Here is a 26,554-nt window from a genome sequence, read left to right as displayed (position 1 = left end):
TCCGATTAATGCTACAAATTGTTATATATATATATATATATATAAATCAGCTAACGCCTTTTATTCCCTTATAGGAAGTAGGCGAGGCCTTTTAGCCCCATATTTTAGCCTTATAGCTTATGTCGTTAATTATGGAATCAAATATTTTAATTTTTGTGTCATTTTGCAATTTTATAAAGCACCATCTAGCGATGAACATTTATTTTGGTCATTGCAACCTGCTATGATCGCAACCAATCGTTGCACGACAACGCAGAAGCGCTGCGACATCCTCTTGTAGCCACGTTGTTACCTGTAATTTGTATTTAAGCCGGTGGCGTTCAGTCTTTTTGTTGGTGCTTTTGTTAGTGTGGTCTTGTTTGCAGTCCGTGCAACAATATTTAGGGATAATCATTTTTTAAAAGTATTAGATTAATTTTTAGAAATGTATAGAATTGTCGTACTCTGTTCGCTGGTGCCACTCTTTCTATGTAGCGATGTACTTGATTATTCGGGTGCAGATTTTGAAGACCGAGTTAAAGAGCATGATACGATATTAGTAGAATTTTTTGCTCCTTGGTAAGTTGCTACAGTGAGTTATGAAAATGACTAATGGGTACCATTAGTGCTTTTGTTTAATCACTGTAATGGAAGTAACTTTTGCTCTCCGACGTGATGATTGTTATGTATCCAAATTATCTGAACCGATTGATCCCACTTTTTAGAAACGGTCAAATCTAATTTTTAGATTTGATTGTTTTCTCTTAATTTTAATAATCACATGGTTAAAAGAAAATTAAGAAACCCCTTGTTCTCACAATTCAGGTTGATTAATTTGTTTATTTCTCCTACATTTGTGTTGGAAAACTACTCAACCTCTGCGCGTTTTATAAAGCAGTCTTGCTGCCATTACATACTGAATATGCACTCGTAAAGGCATAGATCCGCATTTTATCATAGTTGAATTGGATTTCTCGATGAGAGGGATATGTATACATGTTCCTTTATGTTTATGTAAAAGAATGGGAGACGGAGTTGTGGAGTAGGTGCCCTCCCTCGGTGAATCTTTCGACTCCCTGGAGGTGTTATGCAATAATAATATCCTTACTTAGGTCTAATTATTCTGAGTATCATTATTACATGACATCTCTAAGGACTTATTACAGGAAGATGCGCAATTGTTCACGTCTGTCCCCCTGCTTAATTCACCAACTATACACAACATGGCTACCATCCGCCAACAGTACTTTTTTGTCTGTAAATTGCATGTGATTTCGTGTCTGGGTGGAAAAAACTACTAATGGAAGCATAGGAAATTAGATAACTTGCCTTCAATGATGTGGAATTTGTTTCAGAATGGGCATTGTGCTCAAACATGGTTGCCTAGGTTCTGTGGAAATGGATCAGAAAGATCTAGTAGCATTTAATGACATCTGGCTCATGTAATACTGTAATTGTAATTACAGTATTACATGAGCCAGATTACATGAACACTGCATATGAAGACTGAAATATGGTTTTCAAAGTTTAAATAGCAGAAAAAATATGCCAAACATTAGTTGGATAGGGGCAGTATGGATACAAAGGCATTCATAATGTTTGCATAACAATAAGGCTAGGAAACTGCATTATTATGCCTCTAAATTGCTTATATTATTAAATTCAACCACTTTGCCTGTTTTTGTGATTTAAAAACATAGGCATCAGATGAAAACCATGTTACCTGTGAAACTGCCTAATATGTCTTCATTGAGGGAAAGGGAAAAAAACATGAAAGATTAATAAGAAATGAGGGGAATTTTAGAGCCTTGAAAAAGTTTGTTGGGGGGGGGGAGACTTGTGTCTGGAAGCTGAGTAAGAGTGGGGGGGGTCTAGATTCTTAAGATGTACAGTGAGTAAGCTGTTGATACTTGCTGGATGAGTGCATATTCAGTGGCTTTTCAAGAGCTCAAAGTATTTTAGAATTGTGGGATCGGCAGAGGAAACCCTATCCAGTGAATTATTACAAGTTAACACCTCCAGGGTCTATTTTAACATCCAATTTTGGAAGTGTCTAATTTTCAACAAAATTTTTCTTCAAAAACTAAGTGTTGCATACTAGAATAGAGAAAAAAATTCATTATCAATGGTTGTTATGTTATTTTAACTTCATCATAAAACTTAAATCTGAGAACAAATGTTATGTTATGCTGTGTGACATGATAGTATATGCCATGAAAAAACAACTGAGGAATAGGGATTGTTACATAATACAGTGGCTGCCCACAATGATAGCATGGAGGCAATTGCTTTTGCTCCCAGATGGTCATCTGCACCAGTCAGACTTTTTGTTAGAAAGTTGGCAAGTAACAAGGTATTTTCTGTACTATAAGATTTAAATTATTCATTGATTGGGTAGCAGAGAAAACCTGTCTTTAACTATCATAAGCACAAATTAACTTTTGTCATAGTTAAATGGTAATTTGCATTTTTATATTTAAAAAGAAAAAATATGGAAACAACCACTGTGTATCATGTCCTGTCAAGTGCCTTTTCCCTCCAGGAGATTGACTATCGTGTGTTTCCACCTTGTCCTATTCTGCACCTCTTTGCCGCATTCCTTATATGAGAGATAGGTCTAGCCTTCGGTATTTTTCATCCACTCCAGTCTTTGTTTTTCTCTTCTTCTCTCTCCCTCAACAGTTCCTTCAAGAAGTTTAGGCAGTTTCAGAATATGCCAAAAGCTGACTTTTCTTTTTTTTTAATTTCTTGTATTAGGCTCCTGTTTATGCCTACTATCTCTAGTATCTCTTCATTTGTCTTTCCATGATATCCTCATAATTCTTTGCAGCATCCACATTTCAAAGGCCTCTCAGGTTGGAGAGTGTTCATGTTTCTACTCCATATAATAATATGGACCATATTTAAATCAACATTTGGAGATTCTTAGTGTTGTTTTCAGATTTAATTCTTTAGATGTCAGTAGATTTTTTATACTATTGAAAGTTGAATTTGCAATTTCAATCTTTTTTTCTAATTGCATCTTCAGTTCTGCTATTCTGTGATCAAGTGTCTGAGGTATACATATGTTTGCACCTGTTCTAATTTATTTCATTTTATATTGATGCATATTTTTGGTATTTCCTTTTTCTCTTGAAGTTATCATGATTTTTGTCTTTTTAAGGTTGAAACTGAGTCCATACTGTTCACTGTACTTGAGGGTTTCATCTATAAGTCATGTGGTCATATTTGTTTTCAGCTAGAAGAACAGTGTCATCTGCATATCCTAGGTTATTAATATATCTGCCCCTACAGTGATTCCTTTGAAGGTTACTAATTTTATTAAATATTTCTTCTGTGTACAGGTTAAAGAGAATTGGAGACAAGACACAACCTCATCTCATGCCTTTCTGAACTGGGAATTCTTTTGAGGTCTCTATTTATTCTGAAAGATGCAGTCTGTTCCCAGTAACGATAAATTATTAGCCTAATGTCTTTTCCATCCATGCTGTTTTTGAAAGGATTTCAATTAATTGCTCATGTTGAGCATTGTCGAATGCCTTTTTGTAATCTATGGAGCAGAGGTACAAATCTTTTTTTTTTTTTTTTAAGATATCTTTCTATGCTGGTTCTGACATTGAAAATACCTTCTTTTGTACCTACATTTTCCTTGAAGCCACTTTGTATATAATTTATTTCTGTTTATTGTTCTTTTATTTCTTTCAAGAATAGCGTATAGGAGGTTTGATACTTGACTGATGAGGCTAATTGTCCTGAACTCTTCACATCTTGTAGCTTTTTGTTTTTTTGGGGAATTGGAACGAAAATTGAGTGATTAATATCTTTTGGGTAGAAATCCAGTCTCGTTTATCTTATTGCATAATTTTATTTAGAAATTTCAGTCCTCCTTCATCGAGAGCACTCTGCCAAGATATTATCTATTCCTGCAGCTGGAAGTTTTTCCCACTTGGTTAGACTAAAATAAATTTAGTTTAATCCTTTATCCAAGTGTAAGCAAACAAAGTTTGTACCTGAAGTATCTTCAGGACTCGGGCAACATTATGGGAGATACTAAGATAAGTGATGAGAGCTTAGTCCACCTTTAACACAAGTTGCCTCAGTCCTCAAAATACTTCAGGTGCAGTCTTTGTTTGCTTACATTTGGATAAAGATTAAACTAAATTTATTATTTTTGTCTAACCAAGTGGGGGGAAAAAAATTCCAACAGCTTTCTCTAAATCCAGAGTAATTTAATAAGGTGAGACCTTTTTAGCAACTCATAGGTATATGACTTCTGCATTACTTCCACTTTAGTATCACCACTTCTGGGTCTGGCTCCCACTGACGAGACCTCAATAAAGGTCAAAACCGGTCTGGGTAATGGCCCTTTCCTTAATGAATAACATTATACATCTCTGCAAAGAGATGTGCTTTGCATTATGGGAGATACTAGGACAAGTGATGAGAGCTTGGTCCACCCTTAACCACGAGTTGCCTCAGTCCTGAAGATGCTTCAGGTGCAAATTCTGTTTGCTTACACTTGGATAAGGACTGACTGGCTGATTTTCCTTTTCAGTCATTTCCGATGTAGGTGACTTCATAGGCATTGCCCACAAGGTATTTCTGGTGAGATTTTTACAGGAAGGGTAGTTCACCATTGCTTTCCTCAATTTTATCCGGGCTCAGGACCGGCATATAGCTGGGATGTATTCATGATTTAGCCCATGCTTTCATGGGGCCGGTTTGCCTGTTCTGGGGGACGAAAAAACTGAGTTTCTGGGTGAAAATACCCTCTACCTCTGTATGAGACTGGCTAACTCACCTTTGGTCAAAAGAGACCAGATAAAGATTTCTCACATCACTGACTGGAATCGAGCCAGGTCTTTCCGACCAAAGGGCTTTTTCTATACTGACTGAGCTACGGAGGCTCCTAAAGGATAAAACTAAATTTATTATAGTTTAACCAATGTAATAGAATTCCTGTTCTCAAACTTCCAACATTTTCTCTAAATCTAGAGTAATTTAATAAGGTCAGACACCATGAAAGAGTTTGAGAACAGGAATCAAACCTTGGAGATTCAGTGCCAAAAGTCATGGGAGACTTTGGCAAGAATACAGAAAATAAATATCAAGAAGGTGGCAAAATATTCTGGAAGTTGTTGAAGAAGCTTAGGAATGGAGGAAAGAGTGCTGTAAAAGGAGTTAGAGATGATAAAGGTGACATGAAAACAGGAGAAAAAGATACTCTTGAAGTATAGAGTAATTACTTTGAAAAACTGCTAAATGAAACAAGCAGTGATGATAGCATAGTGGTAAAATGCACTGCCCAGGCATGCAATCAGGAATACATATCCATACTCAAAGTGGAAAAAGCCATCAAAGGCTTGAAATGTGGAAAGGCAGCAGGAGTAGATGATATTCGACCTGAAATGCTGAAGTATGGTGGTATAAGAGCCTTACAGTGGCTGCATTGCATAGTTCAGAAAGCATGGACAGAAGGACGAATTCCCAATGATTGGAGTAGAGCTGTCATAGTACCCATATATAAAACGGGAAATAAAACTGAATGTGAGAATTAGAGGTATTTCCCTACTAAGTGTTCCTGGCAAGATTTATGCAAGTATACTTGAGAAATGGTTGAGAAGAATTGTGGAAGAAAAGCTTGGTGAAGAACAAGCTGGATTCAGGCCAAATAGAGGCTGTCAGGATCAGATCTTCACTTTATGACATAGTCGAGAAAGCATGGGAATATAACAAAGATCTGTGTTTTAAGTTTTGTTGATTTGGAAAAGGCTTATGACAAGGTAACAAGAGAGAAGCTATTCAATGTGCTGCAGTTATATGGTGTGAATGGGGCATTATATCAAGCAATACTTAGTCTTTATTTGAGTTGTAAGTCAGCAGTTAGAATTGAAGGAAGTACAGGAAGATGGTTTAATGTTAAATCTGGTGTGAGACAAGGATGTACATTATCCCCTCTGTTATTCATTATCTATATGGATCACATTATGAAGGAAAGTGGTATTAAACCTGATATCAAAATTGGAGATGTTAATATCAGCTCTTTGCTTTATGCGGATGATGTTATACTTCTAAATAAATCCGCTACAAGTCTGCAAGATTCTCTGACTAAATTGAATAGTTGTTGTAATAGATATGGTATGGAGGTCAGCAATACAAAGACAATGAAAATAGGCAGAATCATTGAAAATGTCAACTGTGTTGTGAATGGAGAACCTGTGGAACAAGTAAAACATTTCAGCTACTTAGGCACGATTTTTACTGAATATGGTAAATTAAATATAGAAATAGACAACAGAATCAGCAAAGCCGGTATGGTGGGAAGTCAATTGAATAAATTCATATGGAATAAGAGAGAAATTAGTCGGAACACTAAATTAGCTGTATACAAGACAGTGTTCAAACCAGTTTTAACTTATGGATCTGAGAGCTGGGTCAGAAGTAAAACACTTGACCAAAGACTAGAGACCATCGATATGAGAGTCCTGAGAAAGATTATAGGCATGAACAGATGGCATCAATGGCAATATCATATTAAAAACGAGGATATTAGGAAAGAACTTAACATTGTCAGCATCCAGGAATGCGTTAGCAGAGCTAATCTTAGGTGGTATGGTCACCTAAACAGAATGGTGAAGAAAGATTAGCAAAACAAGTGTTCTCAGCCAGGTTGGCAGCAAAACGACCCAGAGGTAGAACAAGATATAGGTGGATTCATACGGTACAAAGTGCCTTAGACGATAGAAATATAAGATCTGATAATATTGGAGTCTTGACAAGTAAGACTGATTTGGAAGAAAATTGTAGATAGGAAGTTAGTAATGATGTAATTTTTTTCATGTAGTGCTATCATATTCTGTACACACCTTGAGGGTACATGACAGGAATTTGACCTTTTGTCAACTAGTATAGGTAAGTATGACTTCTCCATTACTTCCACCTTAGTATTACCATTTCTGGGTCTGGCTCCCACTGACGAGACCTCAATAAAGGTTGAAATCAGTGTGGATAGTGGCCCTTCCCTTAATGCATAGCATTATATATCTCCACAAGGAGATGTGCTTTGCATTATGGGAGATATTAAGAGAAGCGATGAGAGCTTGGTCTACCTTTACCACGAGTTGCCTCAGTCCTGAAGATATTTCAGACACAAACTTTGTTTGCTTACACTTCAATAATGGATTAAACTAAATTTATTATATTCCTGCAGCTTTGTGGTCTTAGTTTTCTGATGGTGTTTTCATCTTCACAAAGTAAAATGGAATGGCTTTCTAAATCCGTCTGTTCAGGAATATTATTTCTTTGTTGCTCATATAATTTCCTTGTGTATTCAGTCCATCTTTCCATTATTTTTTTCTTTATCTATCAGAACAGCAATCCCAAACTGGCCCATTATTTCACGGCCCCCAAGGGGGCCGTGAAATAATGAAAAATTTAAAATGTTTTAAGACTAAGTAGATTTTTTATTTTAAAAGAAACGTATTTAACTTTTATTTCTTTTTTGTTATTTTTTGTTTTAATGGAAAAATTCACACATTGGTGTTGGTTCACAAACTTTGCTTCCTGCGTATTTCAGCGCTTAAGCAATATTAGTAAATATTGCTTATTCATATGTTTCATTTCAAAGCAGTGGTTAATTGTATTTACTTCGAATGCTCTCAAGGGAAGCTCCAAATCTTCCTGTCCCTTTTCATCACGCGTTCGTAATCAGGGACTGTTGACTTTATATACATATCAAAACTCATTTTATATTATCACTGTCATCCAAGCTAGTTTTCTGTTACCAATAAAAGTTTCCCATATACTTCGCACATGAAAAAAAGCTTAAACAAGTTCATGTGGGGAGATAGTAATTCACTTGCAGTGGTAAACAACACGCCCTCCCTAACAGCCACTATACTGCAGAGGCAATAAAAACAAGTACTTTTATTTTGCCAGTGAATAAGGTATGAGGCGTCTGTGTAATATATTTCTCAAGAAATAGCCCAATTAGAGAACTGGGATATAAACACTAATGAATCACATGTCCCCCTCATACAGAAACTATGCTGTATAGACTGAAACAAAACCATGTTGCATGGGCAAACACAGTATCTAACTAAAAACTATTGTTATTAATTAGATGTGTAAGAGTTCAAATTCCCAAGGCAGCAATAAAATTCAACCGAACGTGTTAAAATTCTTAAGTGTTAAAACTAAATAATATATATATATAAAAAAATGAATGTTATGGCAGTTTCGCATATGGAATTCGGTTGAAGAGTTAGCATTTCAACTCGATTGTCAGCTATGCTTTTATCTTTCGGTTGCGCGATCGTTTGTTAATACCGCACCAATCATATGCAGTTTTAATAACCTGCCTTTGCTCTCTGTTTCGTGTTAGGCTTAATTACCGTAAAGGGAGAAAAGTCGCAAAAGAGAAATGTTCCTGGTCTGGGGATCCCTTATTCAGGTAATATTCACTAATTTCATGTTATCAGTCTGTGGTGTGCCAGTATCGGTAAGTGGTAATATTATTTGATCTATTCTACGTTAAAAAAATTTAATCCTGAGATGGATAAGTGGCTAATTAAAAAAAAAAAAATAATAAATAAAAATCCCCATGAACAATCAGAAACAGACTAAAAAAAAAAAAAGGATAGTATTTCATATTTTACCAGAACTGCCCGCATCTTCTTCAGAACCAAACAGTAAGAAGCAAAAAATGTAATATGCTTTTGATTTTTGCAATATTCGCTGGTATGTTTTGTATTGAATATAAATACAATAAATATTATTATAATATCTCTATTACGATTTTTTTTCGAGGGAGGCCATGAAATATTTTAATTTTTGCAAAGGGGTCCCTGACATCCAGAAGTTTGGGAAGCACTGTATTAGAATATGGCCTCTTGAGTCTCATGACAATTGCCTGATTTATTGTATTTGTCATGCTTGTCATTTCTCTGATCTTTTCATACATTTCTGTGTTTTCTGTATCTATACCTTTTTTTTTTTTTATATTCTTCGTCCATTCCTCTTTTGACTCTTCTGCATTTTTTTTTTTTTTTTTTTTTTTTTTTTTTTTTTTTTTTTTTTTTTTTCATGCTTTTATATTCAGTTTAGGCCTGTGTAGCTCAGTGGAAGTGTCACTTGAAGTCGGACGTAAGTTCAAGTTTAGTCACTGACTGGAGGAACTTTTTCTAAGCCTTTCTTTGACCTATTCCGGAATTAGTCTATCTCTGGCATGAGCAAGCGGGTTTTTCCTCCTGGAAACTCGAGAAAATTGACCATAGTACCCACATTATTTCAGACAGTAACATATCGTGTTAGGGTTAGGTACCAAGAGATGGCAGTACTTGTTTGCCAGCCTCTTCATCGGTGGCTGCTGTAATTAGTGATAGACATGGGCCAGCTATCTCTGATTGGTTTATGGGTGGAGATTGAACTGCCCATTCGGTCTCCAAAAGCTAGATATTTTTTTCCTGAGATTACTCACAGGAAACAAACTGTACTGATGCTGTCCAGTCACCCTAATTTTCATTCACACGTAGACCTATACTTCACTGTGCAGGCTCTCAAAACTGAAATAACAAATAGATTGGTTACTCTTTAATTTCTAGAGTGTCTTATGGCTGTAGATCAGTGTGTGTGTGTTCATGGCTGGTCTGCCTGTTCTGAGTGATGAAAAACTAGTTTCTGAGGGGGGGGGGGCTCTATCTTCGTATGAAACTGGCTCATACAAAAATACTTTGTAAGAACCTTTTATCTGGTCTCTTTCACCTAAAGGAGAGAGACCATATAAAGGTTCTTCACATTATGGACTGGAATTAAACCCAGGCCTTCCTAACCAAAGGGCTTGTACCGACTGTCCAGTAAAAGCTGAAACTATGGTTTAGTCATAAAGTGAGGGTTTGCTGGAGAACTTGAAATTGTGTGTGCAATCCATATTCTCGGGATTTTTAAACACAATTGTCATTCAGATTAGGATTGATCAAAATTTCACAGGCTATCTTAAATTCGCATTTGTACCAGGTTTCTATATAATGTAAAGAACAGGGAACTTTCAGATCATTTAGTGTAGGTCAGCGGTTCCTAACTTGTTTCCCATGGAACCCTAAGCTTCTGCAATAAAATTAGTTTTTGAGCTCTAATTAATAGTTTGTATTAAAATCTTATTGAAGGTAGTTTTAAAATTTCAATGAAATCTGAGTCAAGTGGTGTGCAAATGAATTGAATACTTGAATTCAATTGTCATATCCCCTGACAAAATTATCTGTAGTGAGATGGGTGCAGTAAATGACAAAAGTGCACTCGAAATGACATTTTTACTGAAATTGACGAAATTCGAAAAGAAATTTTCATCTAAAATGATTGGAGGTGTCGTGTAGTAGTAATATATTAAAATTAACGAGTGTGGCATTAAATAATACTTTCCTCTGCTAAAAGATAACTATTGTTTTCAGTCCTTTAAGTATTAAATAAAAACCAGAGGAACTGTCTATGATTTTCATTGATCTGACATCAAACAGCCAAATAAAAGCTAAATTTAATCAAGCTTCATTAAATGAGGTTTGGTGTGAATTAAGAGAAGAATATTCAAAAAGTCGATTGTTTGCTGTTTAGTACCACATTTGTGTAAAAGTAGATTTTCACTCTACACTGCAACAAAAACAAAATACATCTGATTCCCTTTCTGATATTAGAATTCAACTGTCCACAATTAAACCAAATTTTGAAAGAAAAAAATTGTTAAATTATTCACATTAATTAAAAGTTTGAATTAATATTTGCTTTTCCATTATTAAACTTTTTTTTGTAATTTCAATAATTCTTTTTTGTACCAGGTGAAGAGTTTTGATTGAAGTAAGTTGGGTACTGCTGTTGTAGGATGTTTAGACCATGATGCTATTTTGCAAGCAATTTGTTGACAAATTAGGCTATCCCAGGTCAACAATCAGTGATACTATACTGAGATGGAAGGGCAAGTGCTACCTGCAGTGGAAGACCCATCACAATTGTCACAGAATGTGACTGTAGGGTGCTATGAAGCATAATATGTAAAAACTGCCATTCCTCAGCCTACATGTTGAATGTGGAGGTCTGGACATAGACTGGAAAATGAATGTGTACAAAAAAAAAAAAAAAAATTCAGAACAAGCTTATCACATGGGTTTCCATGGTAGAACCACAGTGTGCAAGCCCCACATTATCTGAGACAACATGCATCTTCAGTGATACAAAGAATATGTACAAGGGGACATGTACGATTGGAACACTGTATTATGGAGTAACAAATTAAGCTATACCCTCTACCAAGCAGTTGTAGTGGTTGCCTTAGTGTTATGCACTCTGGTAACTTCAACTATGAAATTCAGAGATGGCAGTGTGATAAGGGCCTGTTTGTCCTTGGACCTCTGTTTGTGGTGTCTCAAACATTGAACTCTGAGAGATATCTGAACAATGCAATGCTTTTTCTCTTTCAGCAAGAAAATGCACCCTGTTGTAAGACTGCTGCTGTAACTGCATGATTTGTGGACACAAATGTCACCACATTTGACTGGCCTCTGCAGAGTCCTTATCGCAATCCTATTGTGCATTTGTGGGATGGACTGGAGCATTGGGCAAATTCAAGGGATGTCTGTACCACAATACTTGAGGACCTCATTACCTACCATACAGAAAGAATGGGCCAAAATTCCCATTATCACTATCATACACTTGTGGAAAGTATGTCCCACAAGATTGCTGCAGTCATTGCAGCATAAGGTGGGTACCAGGACTGTTTGTTCCTCACTATGGTGTCCATTTAACTTCTTTTTAAGCAGTATAGAGCCAAGTGATAATGATGGTGACTTTCTATAGAAAGTTCTTTATAAGGAGATTGAAGATGTGGGTTTCCAAGTTTGGTTGATAAGAAAAGGAGGCAAGATAGAAACTGTTCCGTTACTAATGGGTCCTAGAAGATTGTTAATTTTTTTCTTTTAATAAATAGAGGAAACCAGTAATCATCCCTGGAAGTTGTGTAAGAATGGTTAGATTTTTTTTTTTTTTTACTTGGAGGGTACTGAATGATGGGAATAGATTGCCACAGGTAGTGTTCCAATAGTGAAATGAATTTAAGGAGGGGTGTATGTGAATGATGGACTGTGTGTGGCTCCTACAGTAAATCTTACTTTTTTTACATAATTATACATTTCAATGGACAGGTGTCCATAGTAACTTACTTTTATACATTATGTTACTAGCAAATGACATTAGGTATTCCTTTAGGATGGGATGCCTGTCTTTTGCTAGTAGCATAATGTATAAAAGGAGAAACTCATGTTAATAGTGAAACAGCACCAGGAAAGGATTGAAAATAGTATTTTATTCTTCCAATATTTCATTTGTTATAGAGACATCATCAGGGAATAAAAGATGGACTTGGAACACACACACAGCACAAACTGAGATGTGGACGAAAGACTAATCCTAACTTGATGGGGTACCCTCACTGGACAGCTTTCCAATGAAATGCACAATTATGTAAAAATAAAAAATCTTTAGCCCACCTACTGTACCAATAAGTTGACTATTAATCTTTTGTGGTTGAAGTTAAATGTGACTCCTCCAAGGAGTCATTGAAGGAAGGCACCTACTCTACAGCTGTTTCCACCACTTAATCCAGCTACAGCAAACTGCTGCTACTACCATTCTCACCAACAACTGCCCACTAGTATTTTGTCTATAAATTGCCTGTTCTGAAGGCTGATTTGTCTGTATGCAGGAGAAAAAAACCTTGCTAACACCATATGAGATCAGCTAACTCACCTTGAATTGAAAAAAATCCATATGAAGATTTCTCTTCTCATAATGAGAATTTAACTTGGGCCTTTCACAGTCAAAGGGTGCAATGTACTGCAGTTCTTCCAGTTGCACTAAGGAGGTGCTTAAAATTCCCACTTAGCTTTGTGCCATGGATTTTTGTTAATGATATGTTCGATTAATATGAAAAATCCTTTCCTGTTGATCAAAGATAATAGGCAGAGAATGTCTTTAGCCTTAATTCTTTGCAGATTTATAGGCAGATGGCTCCACCTTAAGTTGTCAGCAGTTATTTAGTTCAGATTACTCATCTTGAGACTTATGTTAGAGTACAGACAGCCATCTCTTGTTCCTAAACTTAATGGAATCTGAATAAGAACTTTTAATGAGCACCTTTTCTGACTTGTAGGGTTAAAAGTCTAGTTTCTAGGAAGAATATTTCAGTTTGGCTGAAAATTTGAACTAGTTTTTTTTTTTTTTTTCTAGTATTATGGAAACAGTGTGATCTGCATTTCTATACTGGCATAAGATTAATATATTAAACTTGCATTTATTTTCTTCACTCATGCACAAAAGGCATCAAAGCCTACAAGAATATCCATGCTGTGTGTTAGGGTATTTCTTAAAAGAGCAAATTTGAAATGTTTTGTATTTCATGTGGCACCTGCCAATGGTTTTTGCAGTAAGGAATCCTGGAAACTTCTCATTATTGAGAGTATATTAATGGGTTGCAACAGCTAGTTTTTAATATCCTACCCAATAAAATTAAGTCACTTTTATTTTTAAATTTTAATTTAGTACCCAAAGTGAATTTTTAAAAATTTAATTAGTGATTTGTAACATTTACTTTTTTTTGAACAAACTTCAGTAATAGAAATGACAGAATGAAATTTTTATTTAGATAGATTAATATAATTTACAAATTGTTTAAAACAAACAAACCTTAAATTTGTGGTTGCTTTCTCACAGTTGGGTTACTTACTACCAAACTTTTTGGACTTCATTGTTGGTGTGCAGTTGTATTGATCCATCAGGTCATGTCTCTTCAATGGCACTGAAAATTTGTGCATTAAAGTGTTTTTATATTTACTGGAATGACTTCATTCTAGTCAGCTGTATCTTTTGTTCAGAAAATCAGTTGGAAATTTAATCATAAAATAACTGCAAAGTGTTTACCACAAAGTCTTCTGGTCATAGACTGGAAGAAGGGTTCTGTCTACAATAGAAACTGTAGCTTGTTTCAATGGACTATCTTCTCCAAAACGTCAGTATTTCTCAAAAGAGACATTGAAAAATTTGTTATATAGCAAATAGCCAGTTCCTCTGAAATGTGCCAGATGCCACCAACCATTTTGAACTCAGATTTTCTTCAGTCTCTTTCTTAGCAGCAAGGCCTTGGATTTTTAATGTTCAAAACATAATTGGCTTTCCTCTTCCAACTACACAGATCATGCAGACAGATACTGAGACATTTACTATTGCCACTGGTTTTTTCACATGCTTGCTCAGATACCTGATAACCTTAAACACGCTGAACTACTTCATTAGTGATGGAAAAAGAAATCAGCACCATATTATGGTCTAAATTACATAAAGGACAAATAATATTCACAGCATAACCTAGTGATAGTTTTCTTAACTAATGCTGATCTCTTCCACCGTGGAGCAATATAGACAGCCATTGCCACCTTTTTTTTCTATAGCAGTATAAAAATTTGGGGTGGGATGATTTTCACTTCATTATGTTGGTTGAGATTTGTCTAGCTTTCTGACTCTTAGGTACTAAAAGAGTTGTCAAAATAATCATCCTTGTCTAATATAGAAGCATTTATTACTATTACTCATTCCATCCTACATTTCTGGCTGGTAATCATCCTGATTTTCTAAAATGGAGTGCCAAGGCTATACAGCAAGCATAATGTATCCGACTTATCCCAAACCCTGTCTTCCTGTATTGCTTATACCGAAGCATAAAATAACTGCAAGAAAATTCGACTTGTCCAATTTTGACAAGGGGCTAAAAGCAGAAAAGTTGGAACCTTTTTCCAAATGGCAGCCATGGCTTCTTTTCATCTAGCTAAAGATGAGCTATGACTTCTATACCTCTTCCATCACTGTTATACTCGAATTGTTCAATATCATCACTTACGAATGGATATCCTGTTCTAATCTCCCTTGCCTTGTAATTTCTCTATAGTTAACCCTGACAAATGTCTCCCCAGCTATTGCAAACCGTCATTATGTTACACCTTCTGACTTTCTGTACAAAAAAAAAATTTTTGAACTTTATGCGAATAAGATAAATCTAACCTAGATGATGGCATTTATTCAGTTATAGTAAAGGCGTATAACTGAATTTTCCAGCAGCATGGAGATTAGTCCATATATTTCACCTATTCCTAAAGAAGTTGTGATAAATACTTTTTTCAAACTACTGTCCAATTTCTTCTGTCTTAGTTCTCTAAAGTAATAGAGAGAGAACAATTGATGTTCAACTCCTTTTGTTAACTTGATCGCTCAACTGATAAGTGATCACCAATAAGGATTCTGTAACAGTAGATTCAATAGGGGATCTTAACTATATCATCCTTCTGTGAACAAATACCATGAAATAATGTGGCAATGTAGTTGCTCTTCATATAAGGTGACAGCAGGATTTGGTGTTGAGGTTTAACTCTTGAGCAGTAAAGCTGTGTATGTTAATATCCTAAAAACTGACTACATTCAAATTTTAGCTACTGTAATAAAGCCAAAAACTTTAGCTTCAGAGTTTTTGCAGGGAAACATTATTTTGTTGCAATATCTTAGCAATCTTTCCAATTTTTTTTTTTTAATTTATATTTTTTTTAGCTATCGTACATAGTGAAATTTAAAATTATGTAACTAATACATTAAGAGAAGATTGAAATTAATCAAGGTGCAAGACAGGGATGTAGTTTCTCTAACTCTATATAGATAGAATTATTAAAATATAGAAAACAATAACACGAGATTCCCAATTAATTAAGACAATGAAATGACCTTAAAATCAATTTACGAATTAAATAAAATAAGCCAACAATAAAACCATAAATTTTACAGAAGACTCATGGTATTTAAAGGTCAGTCATATTAGATCAAAAATGAGAAAATAAAAGTTGACAGTTCTTAATTATTTAGGTTGCATAATAACATATCTAAAATGCCAGAAACATTTTGACAATATGACAGAATTTCATGCCAGCTGGTGCATCGCTGGTTAAACAATGGTCTCCGGTTTTTTCATCAGGGAACCAGGGAGAACAGCAAAAAGTCGGCAACTGGAACAAATCTCTGAACATGTCCCAAGTCAACATCAATAGAGTTCAAGATTGGAACTATCAACAAGCATCAAGGAAAAAAATGGAACTAGCAGAAGAACTTAGTTAAGTACCAGATGGAAATAATTTGGCGTGACTGAAACAATACAAAAACAAGAACTTTCTAAGTGACAAATGTAAAATGTTATATTCTGGGAAAAGAGGGAGTAGCCATAGTATTCAAAACAAAATGAGGATAATCATCTTGAATGGCAGGCAGTGGAGAAATGTGGGTAAATATCAGAATGGGAAAACTGGACAATGAGATTATTTGTGCTTATGGTCCCACAGAAGAGGAATTTTTTGAGGCATTAGAGAAGGCAGTTGAGTCTGTGAAAAAGGAAAGGTTGGTCCTTTTTGAAGATCTAAACAGAATAGGAAATGATTTAATAGACATAGAAAAGTTTTGGGAAAATTTCAAGAAAAGTGCAAAGCTAATAATAAGCATAAATGCCTGCTTGAATTCTGTTCATGACATGGATTAGTTATTACTAACACAATGTTCCAACAGAAAAATGTTCAAAAATTCACATGGAGAGAACATACATAAAATAGGAAAGTCTCATTTGACTATTATAGTTGATAATGTTTTCCAGCTTCTTCACGACATGAGAGTATGTAGAGGATTTTTAAAATAGGAAGTGATCACTTGAATTTCATATTGAAAAGAAGTGTAAGAAAGTTTTTTAAAACAAATAAGGGTTGAGCTACTTTCAGAGGTGGACTGAAATCCACAAGCATTGTTAAAGAAAAAATGAAAAGTTTGAAAACAAGAACCAAACCTTGGAGATTCAGTGGCAAATCCTAAACAAAATGTTGATTCAGCCAGAGAGGCATGTGGTGAGGGTTTTAAGAATAGAAAAAATGAATTCCTTGGTGGACTTGAAGTTTTAAATACTTCAAGATGAAGGAAAAGAAGAAAGCATATTGAAAGCTCTTGGCAAGTAAATCAGTTTGTGCTCTTAAAGAATAAAGAGCTCATCATGCATATCAAGGATTTAGGCCTAGCATGGCTTGTTCTGGCCTTAGAAGTCATCGTTTAAGAGGCCGTCCTGGTTTTCTTTTTCCTAATGGCTTGTACTTTAAGGCTTGTTTTGGTAATCTTCTGTTTTCATTCTTTGAATGTGTTCCATCCATTTATGTTTATATTTTTTCTATTACTGGTTCTTGGTTTAATTCTTTCATAATATCTCAGTTTCTTTTGTGATCAAATAGGGTATACTTTGCAGTTTTTCTCATAAACTTCATTTCTGCTGTTGTTTATCTTTGTCTTTTTGTTTTATTGTCCAGATTTCGCTTCCATACATTAAGACCGGTAGGGCTAATGTATTGTATACTTTTAGCCTGGTTTGTTTTTGAACTAGGTTTGGTTTAAATATAGAATTAATTACACCTGTTATTTTTAAATAGTTTGTAATTTTTACGTTCACATCTTTTTCATATGTGATCGTAAATCCTAGGTAGTTAAATGAATTCACCTGTTCTAAGATTTTGTTATCTATTACTATTTTAGTTCTTGCTGGATCTTGTCCTTTAAAGGCCATAGTTTTTGATTTTTCCGTTTTTGATATTATCATACTATAATCTTTGGATATCTCATTTAGATTTAAAATAGCTTTCTGTAAGTTATCGTCAGAATTTGTAATTATTATTTGGTCTTCGGCAAAGAGGAGAGTGTTTAAGTTAACTGTAGGAGAAAGTTTAATTCCTTGATGTAAATTTTTACTCCATTTTATTATTTCATTTAAGTAGATATTAAAGAGTTGCTGTCGGACCCCTTGGTTTATCTCTCTTGTATATGATAGCTCATGATTTAATCTTATTTGCATTTGATTATTTTCATATATACTTGTGATAGCTTTTAGGATATTATTTGGTATTTGTCTTTCTTTTAATGTGTTAAATGTTTTTTTTTTAACTTTGTCAAATGCTTTTTCAAAGTCAATAAATGCAATAGGTGTTTCTAAATTATATTCTCTTTTCTCTATTAATTTTAGGCAAAAGGCTGGGTCTATACATGATCGTTCTTTTCTAAATCCATCCTGTACTTCTAGAATAATAATAGAATATAGTTCTGAACCTAGCTTATCTTCTCCAGGTGATTTTCCATTTCTTGTTTCATTCAGGTTGATTTCTAATTCTTCAGTTATTTCCTTTTAATTTTCGTTAATTGTTTGCCAGTTGTCTTTTTTTTTAATGAAGAGCTAACTGTAAGAAAGTGAAGCACCGTACATCTAGCTCAACAGGTCATGGGAAGACCTTTGGTAAGAACATAGATAATATATTGGGAAGGTGGCAAAATACTCTGGAGGCTATTGAAAAACTTGCAAATGGAGGAAAGAGTACTATGAAAGAAATCAGAAATGAAAGTGACAAACTGAAGATAAAGATATTCTAGATGTCTGGAGTAATTACTTTAAAGTGCTAAATAAAACAAGTAATGCCATCATGATGGTAGAAAACTTCTAACAGGAATGCATATCCATATTTCAATTAGAAAAAGTCTCCAAAAACCTGTGGAAATGAGCCTGGAGTAGATGAAATTTAGCCAGAAATGCTTAAATAACAAGTTTTAGTGACTGCATTGCATCATTTAGAAGGCCTGGTCAGAGGGTTGAATTCTGGATAATTTCAGCTGAGCTCTTATAGTGCCAATCCTTTTTAAAAAAAAAAGGGAGGGGGTAAAACAATGTGAGAAGTAGGTATTTCTCTGAGTGTTCCTGTGTGATTTATGCAAGTATACTTGAGAAATGTGGAAGAGAGCTTGGTGAAGAACAAGCTGGATTCAGGCCAACTAGAGGTCAGGATCAGATTTTCACTTTAAGACCAATAATTCAGAAATCTTGACTATGTAGCAAGGATTTGTAATTAAGTTTTGATCTGGAAAAGGCATATGACAAGGTGCCAAGAAGAAAGCTTTTCAAACTGTTATCAAACAATACATTACTTCTGATTTAAGCTGTAAAAAAAAAAAAAAAAAAAAAAAAAAAAAAAGTCAAGACTGAAGTACAGGTTTGAGGTAAAATCAAATGTGTCAAGGGTGCACATAATTTCCACTGTTATTCATAATCTATATGGATCACATTCATGAAGGAAAGATGCATTAAATCTGATATCAAAATTGATGTTAATTTTAGCTCTTTACTATATGCAGATGTCATGAATAAATCCAGTACTAGTCTGCAAGATTCCCTGACTAAATTGAATAACTGTTGTAATAAATGTGGTATGAAAATCAGCAATAAAAAGACAGCCAATGAAAATTGGCAGGAACATTGAAAACATCAACTGTATCCTGAATGATGAACTTATAGAGCAAGAAACATTTTGCCGATTAGGCATAATTTTTGATGAAGATAGTAAATTAAATATGAAAATTGATAACAGAATTAGTAAAGCAGGTATGATAGGAAGCTAGCTGAATAAATTTATATAAAATAAGAAAAATTAATCAAAAACTGAATTAGCTGTGTACAAAATAATTTTCAAACAACTTTTAATTTATGGATCTGATAGGTGGGTTAGAAATAACACTTGATCAAAGACTGGAGACCTCTGATAAGAGTTCTGAGAAAGATTTGTGAAGTGAACAGATGGTAACAATGGCAGTATCACATTAAAAATGACGATAATCAGAAATTTCCATTGTCAGTATTCAGGAATGTGTTAGTAATCTCAAACAGAATGTTTGAGATTAGCTTTAACACATTCTTGTATTACTAATCTTTCCTCTGGGAGAGAAAAGATGAGCAATACAAGTGTTCTTTAGGCAGTCTATCTACATCTTTGTCTCAGAGGAGACAAAGATGTAGATAGACTGATACCATAAAAAGTGCCTTGCAAGATGGAAATATAAGATCCAATAATATTGGAATCTTGACCAGGTTAGTAACAGTAACATTTTTATGTAGTGCTATCATATTTATCCTGTACATATCAGGAATTTGACCTCTGCTATCTTGAATTCTTTATCTCTAAACTATTCTTTAAAAGGTTTGGAGAACTTTGTCAGTCTCCATGTCAGCAAAACCCAAAAGAACTATTTTCTTTGTCTTGCTCTCAAGAATACCCAAATCATCTAGACAAGATTTCTTTTCTTGGTTTATTGGCATTAGGGGGAAAGTTAAGATTTCACTTTTCCTCGGTGTTTGTTTTAATTTTTGAAGAACTATTAACTTTCTACAAATCAAACGATTGAATACTGTCTGCACATCTAGGATGGTGACCTTAAGAGCTCCCTAAAATTACCCAATATAGAAGAATGCGATTAGGATCAGTCTTTCACTACTTTATACATTCATGAGAGGTCAAGGGACCTAGTTACACATTAGTGCCATGTGTGGTGTGCAGGTGAGGACTGAGATAGTTGATGGATTTTTTGAAGAGTGTAGTTGCTTTGGAATATTTCTTGAAGGCTCTTCCAGAGAAGAGGTGGAAAAAATAAGAGGAAGATAAGCACAGGATGCTGGGCAGCTACTACTCTTGTATTAAAGGTGCAACAAAATGGATGAATGATGGTTGCCAATTCCATCAGAGCAGTGACCATGGAAGTCACCGTAGAATAGATAGCACCAAAACACTACATCTGTGAGGTGTTGAAGTGAATCTATGAGGGATCATCTGAGCCTAATTGCTTGTTTCTGGACAGCATCAATGATTGTAAGGATAGTTCAGGTGCACCACCCCAAACATGCAAGCAGTATTCTATGTATATACAAATTTGGGATTTGTATATAGTTAAGAAATGGTTTGGGTGCAAAATGACATCTTGAATTAGTCTAATTTAGTGATCTTTTATGTTAAGAGGGATGACTGGAGGTGAATATTAGTTGAAGCAGAGATCAAATCTTATGATGATTTGTGTTGTATTACTTTGGGTAAGAGTAAGTGAGCTGAGATCTCTTTTGCAAGAGAAGAGGTAAAACTATTTTGGTTGTCATTGAACATTACAAAGTTATCATTGCCCCATTGAAATATATGTAGATCAATGGTTAAGGTACTAGTTGTAGATTATCTTGTAGCCTGAGATCTTAATACTGCCATGTTTGTTAAGTGAGTGGAGAGAGTACTATCATCTGCAAAGCTGTGGATACGATTAGTGTGATTGCAAGTATATGATTTCATGAACAAGAGAAAGATGATAGGACAGGCACTCCAGCATTGATGAAACTCAGAGTGAGCCATATGATTTACAAAGAATGACTGAAGAGAAGCTGGCTATCCAATTATAGAGTGGTAGGGAGACCAAAGGATGGCAACTTGTTTAGCAGGGCAATAGCACAAATTCTTGAAACTTTCCATTACATTCACCCAGTGGGTGATGCAAGCTATAATGTCAGCTGTGGATCTTGAGTAGTGGAATCTATGTAGGTGACTGCTGATTAATTGGTGTGCCTCTAAGTAGTGAAGGAGTTGTCTATTGAGTTTATTTTTTAACAGTATATATTAGAACACAGAATATTAAGTAAATAATTATTTATTAACTTATTGTTGATATTTCACTGGTTATAACCAGCATCTTCAGAACACAAACACAGTTTGTCACAATATGCGAGACTATAACAACATGGTGTAATCAGTGGACTAGTTAAACAAAATTGTAGCAGCAACACAAGGACTAAAGTCCTGATTTTGGCACCCTCTATCTGGAAAAAAAAAAAAAAAATTGCAGCTATTACACAAGACAAGTCCTAAACAGAGGGGGGGGGGAAACTGGTACTAGTTTTTTCTTAAGATGACTGTCTCCCAGATCTTAGGCAAATTTATACAGCCATATTTGTTGAGATTTGGAGTGTGTTTCAGGGCTTCTGTTGCCTCTAAGAACAATCTCTCCAACTTGTAAGAGCTTTTGTGCAGTACTTTTGTGTTCTACCAGTTGATCCTGTGTGCAGGGGTATCCAGAGCATGCCATAATGATAATGCTGGATGTATCTTTTATGTTCACAGTTCTTCCTGTTTGACCATATTAGGCCTTGATTATATGAGCAGGGTACTTTGTAGACTCCTAGATGTGATAAAGGAGGAATGCTTTCCTTGGGTGAACGGATAAGAGTTGCTAATTTGACACACGGTCTGAATATGATGCGTAGTTCATGTTTATTAAGAATTCTAGAAATCTTTTCAGATGTGCCTTTAATATATGGGATGGGGACTGTTCTGTTGTAGTTCTCTGTGGAGGGATTTCTTAGGAGTGTTTAATATTTTGTTTATCTTATGGGGATTATAGCCATTGTCTAAGAAGGTGTGGCATAAGTGAGCCAGTTCATCAAGAGCATTGTCATTGGAACAGATTACTCTTGCTCTGTGGGTTAGCATTTTTAAAATGCCATACTGTTGAGAAGGGTTGAAAACTGCTTTTGTGCATCTGAAGATGTTGGTTATAACACCAGTGAAATATCAGCAATAAGTTAATAAATAATTATTTACTTATTATTCTGTGTTCTAATATATACCATTAATAAAATAAAAAAAAATAAACATGTTACCAACTAGTTGGTAAGTTTGATGGTAGACTTCTTTATCACCTTTTTCTTGGAATAAGATGGATATGGAATTGCTTTCATGCATGAATAGATACAATCTATGTATAATAGATTGCAGAGATAATGCAAAATGGGTATTAGCTCTGGAGCACAATGTTTGAGAACAATTAGAGAGAGAGATGCAGCCAGGAATAGAAGACTTTATTGTTAAAGTTATTTAGTAGTTTTCTTGGTTCTTTTGGGTGAATATCAGTATGTTACTTGTTGAATGTCAATATATTTCAGCTTTTTGATGGCTTTTCTACCTTGAGTACTAATAGCTACTTCTAATTGCATTCCTCTAGTGCAGTGGTCTCCAAACTTTTTTGATCGTGTATCCCCAAGACAGAAAAAATAAATAGTGCATACCCCCAATTGATTGAGCAAAAATCTGTTGTAATAAGTATTATAAAGAGGAAATATGCCTTGTATCATCATATAATAATTAAACTCTAGATATTTTTATTATTCACAGCTTACAAACATATTTATTACAATATTTAATGTGAACAATGGCCTTGCATTTCTTTCATAATTTCTTGAAATTCTGGTTTAATGGCTTCTGATACTGCAATACGAAGGTCTGGTTTCAAGTTTAATTTATTTCGATATTTGGATTTAATACTTGTCATTGCAGAAACAGACGATTATGTGCACTACTCGCAAATTTACGTTTACAGGATCTTTGTCTTTGTCTATATTAGATATGTTTAATTGATGAAAGAAAATAATATTCTTTATCTTTAATTTTTTTTTCCTATCAATGTAAAACTTTTTTGATGGTACTCCCACGTATCGACTCACGTACCCCATGGGGTACGTGTACCACACTTTGGAGACCACTGCTCTAGTGCATTTTCTAGTATGTTTTGATTTAGCTATCTTTTAAAGTAATCATTACAGACAAAGAATATCTTCAATTTTCATGTTGCCTTTTATCTTTCATTCTTTTGACAATTTCTCTCTTTTCTGGGCTTTTTTTTTTTTTTTTTTTTTTGAATGAGTGGAGCATTTTGCCACTTTCCTGATATTTATCTTATTTTCTTAACCAGTCTTTATAACTCTGTTTAACTAGCCATTTTACACATGTTTTTTTTAATTTTTTTTTTTATAATCTACTTGTTAAGAACTTCAGATACATTGCCTAACTCCTTTTCTTCACTATGGAGTTTTGCTTGCTTATGCTTTTAGACATCTGTTTCTTTCACAATCTGGCTGCAAGTTTTAGATTTTATTATGAAACTTTCTTTTTTTCTTCTTGAATAATTTATACATGTTCAGTATAGTTTGACTCTGAAAGTTGCTTGAGTTATTTATTTTTTTTTTTTTGCAGTGTTATCCACAATAAATCCAGTTTTTTTTTTTCTTCATGTGAATTTTGTGCACTTCATTGGAGCATTGCGAGTAATGAGTAGTACATATCCCTAACAAAAATCCTGCAAGGATCTAAACATTTGATAGCTTTATTACTCTTTTCTCAATTTTTCCACATGTTTCTATGGCTTGTATTCATTTCCTACTGGACTGTTTAGATCTCCAAGGATCTACTCTTGTTTTTCATTATCAGTTTCCTTCTATATGAACTTCTTTCTTTTTAAATACATGCTGCTTCAGGACTGTAGGCATAAGTGTTCCAATTTTCTGTTTTGATATTTGCCCATATAATACGATGTTGCTTACCATTCATGATTATCCTCTTGATTATTGTAGAATGCTATGGCTAATCCTTCCTTTTTTTTTTTAATCTATTTTCTGAATAGAACATGCTCTTGTTATTTAGAATCTTCCCATTTTTTTTTCAGTAAGTATTAATGTTTTTAGTGTGAAACACTAGTTTACCTTGGGGAGCTATTCAGTACTTATACAGATTTTAAAACATGCAGTTAAATGCAAATCTTAGAAATGGCCACCTTCCACAAAATTAGTATTCTCATGTTATATCTAAAATGTAATTTCTTCTCTTCAGAAAGAAATTGCTCAGAGGTAATTTGAAGCCATCTTTTATTGCAAATTACTAAAAAAAAAAATGTACGTTGTTTTTACTAGGTGTGGTCATTGTAAACGACTAGCTCCTGAATATGAAAAAGCTGCAACTGTTTTAAAGGATAATGATCCATCTGTTCCATTAGCAAAGGTAACTAAAATTTTAATATTGTCTTAGTACTAAGAATCCTAAATGCAAAACCTTTTAGAGGGTTAAGAAAAAGCTGATAAAAATCAAATATCATGGTATATCCCTTCCCCTTATCTTAATCAACCATAACATTTTATTATAAATTGTGGCAAAGTATACAAACATGACCTTTAATTTGCATGTTCATGCTGTTTATTATAAAGTATATCTAAATCTTGTTGACTTTTCTGAAATCTTCACCAGTCCAGAAATACTGATAGGCTGATGACTACATGCCTTTTGCATCACTGTTGTGCAATGGGATTATTCTAAATTCTTTCTGTTCTGCCTGTGGAATCGTCTCTGTGCTGATATTGTCAGACCCATGCTGATTTCTTATTCCAGCAAGGTACTAGGCAGCAGCTCTAGTACCTTACATCAGTGGTGTAGCTAGAACTTTTGCCGCCCCTCTCAATGCACACCAAAAATACTACAAAAAGGCAAAACGACGTATAGGTAAAGAAAGTAAAACACCATGTTTATTTTTGAAGTAAAACTTTTAATTTCAACATTCTAAAATGTTATTTTTCTTGCTTTTCTGATTAGGAAAATCATCGATGACATTGAAGTCTATTACATAGTAATGTAGGTAATTCTTAATCAATTTTATTTAGAAAAACTCCTCACAACTAGCAACACTTACAGCAATTGTGAGGAATATTCACAGTAGTATTACAATATTTGGAACTGAGTTCTCGAGACTATTTTAGAATTAACTGCAAAAGTTCGAAAAGGTTCAAAGTGTGGACAGCACCCCCCCCCCCCCCCCCGCTACATCGCTGCCTTGCATGAATTTCTTCAGCGTTGAAGCATTGAGCTGTTACATAAACCAGGTTGATTAATTTTAAGCAAGATAGGCACTTTTATCTCATCTAAGTCTGGTGCCCACCTGCCATCTTCATTCAGTAGTTATGAGGGATTGCTGAAAAGTTCTGATAAAACACTTAAAACAAAAATGATATTAAAGCAACTGACATAACCAGAAGAAAAACATATCTTAAAACCCTTTAAGCTCCATGTTTCGTCAAATTGTAATTTCTTTTTCTGTTAGGATACATAAGAAGACATGCCAGAGGTTTTGAAAAAATTCAAAGACACAGGTGAGCAGTCATCAAATTTTTCATGCTGCAAGAAAAGTCTGCAACTGAGATTTGCCAAACTTTATGTGCGACTTTAGGGAATTGTGCCCCAGCAGTTGCCAGATGAGTGGCCAAGTATGAAACTTGGCATCCTGTGACAACAGATGGCCCCAAGTCTGGAAGGCCTTCCACAGCAATTGCACCTGAAAACATCATTGCAGTACATCCATGATGGAATGAATTAGAATCATTATGGAGATACTCTCAGCAAAGTGGGTCTCCAAATGTTTGAAATGCTGACCAAAAGAGAGAACATGTGCTGTCATCCCAATGGATTTTGGATCATTTTGAGAAATTGGGTGCAATTTTTTTGGCTGTTAATGAAACGTTGCTTCATCACTATGACCTGAGCCAAACAAGTCTGGCGTTATTTAAAACCACATCTAACTTGTTTCTGTATGTATATACATACAGAAATGAGTTAGATGTGGTTTTAAATTTGTGAACGTATTGTGTGTGTCATTCTTTTGCATTCCTATAGACTTAAATGTGGATTGCTGGATAGTCTCAGCCCTAACTTGTTCTTTCTCACTTTTACATTTCTTTATCCTAGAATAAAGAGAATGTGTCATTAGTTGATCTAGGTTTTCAGTGACCCATATCTACAAGATTCATGAT

General features: G+C 34.6%; 1 protein-coding gene across 1 annotated transcript in view; it reads left to right on the top strand.

Moving 5' to 3' along the window:
- The first annotated feature begins 251 nt into the window (after nucleotides 1–251).
- ERp60 (disulfide-isomerase A3) overlaps nucleotides 252–26,554 on the top strand; it is a 95,270-nt gene continuing 68,967 nt past the window's right edge. Inside the window, exons 1-2 of the mRNA XM_090404500.1 lie at nucleotides 252–558; nucleotides 24,671–24,758. Of these exons, the coding sequence (XP_090260626.1) occupies nucleotides 425–558; nucleotides 24,671–24,758 (222 nt within the window). The 5' untranslated portion in view covers nucleotides 252–424. The remainder of the gene's footprint in view (nucleotides 559–24,670; nucleotides 24,759–26,554) is intronic.

This window comes from Typopeltis vanoorti, chromosome 14 (assembly GCF_054136105.1).
Source record: "Typopeltis vanoorti isolate ZY-2024b chromosome 14, IOZ_Tvanoo_1.0, whole genome shotgun sequence".
NCBI classification, from domain to species: Eukaryota; Metazoa; Arthropoda; class Arachnida; order Uropygi; family Thelyphonidae; genus Typopeltis; species Typopeltis vanoorti.
This window is presented reverse-complemented; position numbering and strand designations above follow the sequence as displayed.